A 5572-nucleotide genomic window follows, 5' to 3' on the forward strand; every position below is an offset into this window, starting at 1 on the left:
AGTTGTTTTCTAAGGGGCAGTTGTTCTTTAAGGTAGCCACACAGACACACGCTTCTCTCAAATGAACACAACAAAACAAAATGGTGCAAGTTTAAAAAAAAAAAAGTCCTTATTGTTATGTGCATGATTAAACCATTGTTTTCTACTTTTTTTTTTATGTTACTGTCAGACAATAGTTAACTGTCTTTTTTTATTAATTAACAGCTGTTACTTTGTAAGGTATCACACAATTGGCCATCCATAGTGCTTTGATTACACCAGCCCAATCAATTCCACTGATGCTGTAATTGATAACAAGACACTCATCAACAAAGCGCTCTGGTGATGACCTTAGAGAGGGGGGAAAAAAAGGCACTGTCTTTTGTTGTGAGTGAGCTATAACTAATGGAACACCTAAATAAGCATAAAATATTTCACTATTTTAATTTCCTGGAATACACATCGTTAGAATCATCCCATTGGCAGATAAACTGCATCAACGAATCACCTCTGGATTAGAACCCAGTCCGGTGACATGGCACACACATGCAGCCTAAATGATCCTGATGTCTTACCAACCCAGCATGCTCTGTGCTCTGGGCCCTCTGCTGAGAAGCTCTGGCTAGGAGTGCCTATTGACAGTCCGTCAGATCCACAGTGTTACCAAACAAACACTCGCTGAACCAAAGGTTGCTGTGTGACGCCCAGCCAGAGGAAGGGCACGTAACCTAGGAGAGTGAGGTAGGGTGAGGGTGTTCACCCCTTTTCACCCCAACAGAAGCTCTCTATTCCATTCATTTAGATTGGACCTAAAATAGGTGACCGGGTGGTTGTTGCCCTTTGGTGTACTTTGATACCCTTGGTCCCCTGAGTTTCTCTATCTATCCATAGGATCAGAGGTGGATTGACATTGGGATTAGTATGGAGAGGGCTCGTGTTGTGTGTTTAGTCCATAGACGGATGGGGCGGGCCGACTCACTGTGAGTGAATCAACTGGAGCCTCTCGGTCTGAACGATGACCCTAATCTGTGTCCATTATGAACATTCCCCCACACCAGTCCCTCCCAGAGCATTACATGGGGGAATACGGAGGTTAAACACACGCTGCCATGTGCTGTTGATCCAGTACTGTAGGCCACCACAATGACTTTTGTGACACAAGAGTTGCATTACATCTTTCCCTATTAAAATCGTACATTTCCTTTGGGAAAATCTTAGGGCACGGAGGAACACATCTAATGTTGAAACGGCTGTCTAGAAACACAAATCTGATCTGCATGAAGTTTTCCTGAAACAGATGTTGAGTGGGATAGCCTACACGTGTACCAAGCCAGTGGACGTGCTGGGGTCTTGTCTAGTTGGTCGAAGTGTTAAGTGTGAATGAGGCCATGAGGTAGGGGCGATCACATGTCCCTGATTTCTGGGGACAGTCCCCCGATTTTGGTGAGCTGTCCCCGGCTAGAGCTGTCCCCAGATATGTCCCCAGATATGTCCCCGATTAGCCCTCAGAAAGAAAAAAGCAACTTTGGAGTTAAATTGAGTCTGATATTTCAATAATCCAACGCTGTATCCAACCAGATTTGCATGTAAAAATATTATCTGTCCCTGTACCAAACTTGTTTGCTCCCAGGGCTTCGCCTCAGCCCTTTTATGAGAATGTTCAGGCAAACATTTGATCAGTGAAACATTTTAACCACTGCACCAAACTTTAAAATGACTAGATAGTCTAGCATGGGTGATCCATTTATGTGTTATAATTACATCAACTATTTGAAAGGACTATAGCGAAAATGTATTAAATACAGTTCCATGACATTGTTTTTATCATTTTTGGGCGCCGCTAGCCACAACAAAAATGTACCCGATTTTCATATCCGAAATCTGGTCACCTTACCGTGGGGCATGTTTCCGTGCTCTCGCTCTCTCTCTCTCTCTCTCTCTCTCTCTCTCTCTCTCTCTGTCTGAGTCAGGTCCAGGGCACACTAGGTGTCAGCTATGGGAGCCGCGCTCACATTAAAACCCCCCAGGGCAGAAATCAGGATCCTGAACGCACTCCTACATTTACACATGTGCAAGCTAGTGCCTATGCAAACGACCCAACCACACAGAGACATTCCTCCATTAAAACAGTGACCTTTCAGAGGAGGCTGTGGAACGTTCGCTGTGCGGTCGGTCGTCATGGAGACAACCCTGCGGTATTATACTGGTCATTGTGACGGTGCTGTTTATTAAATCATGTTAGCTGTGCTTCCGGGTAAATGACTCCTATGGGCCTCTGCTAGTTTAGTATACTAACTGTACTGCAGTCTACGTAGTTAGAGTTGAAAGCTGTCATTAAAACTGTGGCGCTAACATAATTGAAGTGATTTGTGTAGTAAACACTGGCCTTGAGTGTGTTTGTATACATGCGTGGGTGTGTTTAATGCTGTGGGATAATGAGGGTCTCCTAAAAATGAGTCGTAGTCATTAACTATGCCCACCCCAGTGTCCCTGGGGACCCAAAATAACCACTGCTAGATTATATCTCCTGTAATACACACACACGCGCACACACACACACACACACACACACACAACCACACACACACACACACACACACACACACACACACAGCTTTTGTCGTTCCTGTGACAGTATGCTTGTGTGGTATGGTAACTACACACACCTCAATACTTGCCCAGAAGCACACAAGTTAGCTCGTTCACATGGGTACTTACATTAAATCACACACATACACGCACGCACACACACACACAAACAAACAACACAACTCACAGACAGCAGTCCCTTCATGGAGCCTCTCCCAGAGGAGAGTACAGTCAGCACCATTTAACCTGCACCTCTCTGTAAATGTGAACGTTACTGTGGACTTTACTGTAAACTATCTGAACTGCTTTCAAATAAACCAGATGACCCCAGCCTCTGCTATCCGGATGGGGGCGCCAGCCAGACACGATGCCCCATGGAGGGTGGGAGGGGGGGAGCCTGCCTGCAGCTGCTCACAACATCTGATGTAAGGGGAGATTGAGCAACAGTTCCACAGAGAAAAAGGAAGAAAGAGAGCCATGAACAGAACAGAAACACGTTGACTAAGAGACCAGAGGGTTTTAACACTTCTTTGAGAGAGAGAGAGAGAGAGAGAGAGAGAGAGAGAGAGAGAGAGAGAGAGAGAGAGAGAGAGAGAGAGAGAGAGATAGAGAGAGAGAGAGAGAGAGAGAGAGAGAGAGAGAGAGAGAGAGAGAGAGGGGGTTTCAGGGCTGAAGCAGAGAAGGCCGTTGGACAGGGAGAGGAGAGGGTCATGGGTTCACGTCCCAAGATGTTTGAGTGCTGCAGTCGTGTCCTTGAGTCAGAGACTGCACACGGTAAGTGAGTCAATCAGGCTAAAGCATGGAGACAGTGCCATGCCAAACTATTAGCTGATGTGAGATAGAGCTCTGTAACAGGGACAGCAGCTCAGGGATCTGACACCAGACAGGTGAAAGAGAGAGAAAACGGCAGAATACCTGACCACTGTGACTGACCCAAAAGCTTTGACTATGTACAGACTCAGTGAGCATAGCCTTGCTATTGAGAAAGGCTGCCGTAGGCAGACATGGCTCTCAAGAGAAGACTCACATTTTGTGCTCACTGCCCACAAAATGAGGTGGAAACTGAGCTGCACTTCCTAACCTCCTGCCCAATGTATGACCATATTAGAGAGACATATTTCCCTCAGATTACACAGATCCACAAAGAATTCGAAAACAAATCCAATTTTTAAAAACTCCCATATCTACTGGGTGAAATTCCACAGTGTGCCATCACAGCAGCAAGATTTGTGACCTGTTGCCACGAGAAAAGGGCAACCAGTGAAGAACACACACCATTGTAAATACAACCCATATCTATGCTTATTTATTTTATCTTGTGTCCTTTACCATTTGTACATTGTTAAAACACTGTATATATATTTAATATGACATTTGTAATGTCTTTATTGTTTTGAAACTTCTGTATGTGTGATGTTTACTGTTAATTTGTATTGTTTTTTCACTTTATATATTCACTTTATATATTATCTACCTCACTTGCTTTGGCAATGTTAACACATGTTTCCCATGGCAATAAAGCCCTTGAATTGAATTGAATTGAAAACAGGTTGTGCCTTTTTCTCTGCACTCCTCCATCGTATAGCGTTCTTGTCTTCCTCACTCTCTATTTCTCTATCTCCTCTCTCTCTTGCTCTCTCTCTCTCTCTCTCCCTCTCTCTTGCTCTCTCTCTCGCTCTCTTTGCATCTTTTGGGGCTGAGCCACTGGCCTGGATCTCACACAGCAGCCAACCAACTCCTACTTTGACCCACTTTCTCCCGGACTAAAATAAAACACACTGTCGACAGGCTGCAGGGCCAAGGAGAAGAACCAGAATTGTCCCGTTCCATTTTTATATGACTACAGGCAAACAGTAGAAAAGAACCAGGCAAGACAGGGAAACAGACTCCACAAACTGAGCAGTGAATAGAAGAAGTGACGTGAGAAGGGCCAGCAGTCCAAAAGAAAAATCTGTCAGACCAAGACAAATATTAGTCACTCGTATAATCATTCACTATAGTTCTGTGACTACAACGATACCACAAACCATGGTTGACTTTTATACGGTTTAACTGGCCAGAGTGATAACATTCAGCGACAACGGGACACGTAGTTAAATAGGCCAAAGAATAAAGTATCAGAAACAGCCGAGAAGGAGATATGACAACACTGTATTCTCAACCAGAAAAAGAGAGAGAGGATCAGGCCACAGATCAAGATACAACAACAAAAAAGGGAAGTCACACTACAGCTGAGACTGACGGTCCAATATGGCAAGTTCCAACCCTGACAGTGACCATGATCAACTATAAGTTATATCCTGCAGCATGGCCGTAAGGTCAAACATCTGTAGCACATGTGCGTAACACGAGAAACTGAGATGCACACAGGAAAACACACTAGACACACAGGTCAGACGCAACACACACAGAACACGATGAACTTGCACGCTTGCACACATAGGTAACTGAGGACAAGCTAAACACATACACTGTTATACCAGTTCTCTCACTTACCATCTCTACTTGCCGGGGGTCCAGTTGGGTGGGTGCCGAGGACTGCACAGCAAAGTGGATCTTCCTGCTCTCCTTGCACTCGTCTCCAACCTCATCCAACGCAGAGGGATCCATGGCTGTGTCTGTGTCCCAGGGGGGTCACTCTCTCACCAAGCACAAAGCTCTGCTCCACTAGGCTCCCTGGAGGAAGGTCCCAACACAACACACTGTACAGTAGTCCTGCTTCTGCTGGGTCTACCTCTCTCTATATATACCTCTCTGCCACTGTCTCCCTTCAAAAACAAAACAGAAGAACTTCTCTTTGTTTATCTTTGTCCCTCTCCTCTTTCACTCACGGTCAGCTATTTCTCCTATCCTTTATCTCCCCTGTTCCCTCCCTTCTTCCTCTCTGCCTGTTTCTGTCTGACACTTACTCGTGTTTGACGTTCTAGGTGGAGTGTGTTTATCTCTCTATCTCTCCTCCCTCTCTTTCCCTCGCTCACAACCTGTGCAACAAGAGTAATTGAGA

The 5572-nt window shown here is 45.1% G+C and overlaps 1 protein-coding gene across 1 annotated transcript in view; it reads right to left on the minus strand.

The window, feature by feature from the left end:
- LOC110486237 (protein phosphatase 1 regulatory subunit 1B) overlaps positions 1-5572 on the minus strand; it is a 30020-nt gene extending 24448 nt beyond the window's left edge. The window contains exon 1 of the mRNA XM_021557683.2: positions 5065-5572. Within this exon, the coding sequence (XP_021413358.1) occupies positions 5065-5178 (114 nt within the window). The 5' untranslated portion in view covers positions 5179-5572. The remainder of the gene's footprint in view (positions 1-5064) is intronic.

The sequence above is a fragment of the Oncorhynchus mykiss genome, chromosome 13 (assembly GCF_013265735.2).
Source record: "Oncorhynchus mykiss isolate Arlee chromosome 13, USDA_OmykA_1.1, whole genome shotgun sequence".
Classification (NCBI taxonomy): Eukaryota; Metazoa; Chordata; class Actinopteri; order Salmoniformes; family Salmonidae; genus Oncorhynchus; species Oncorhynchus mykiss.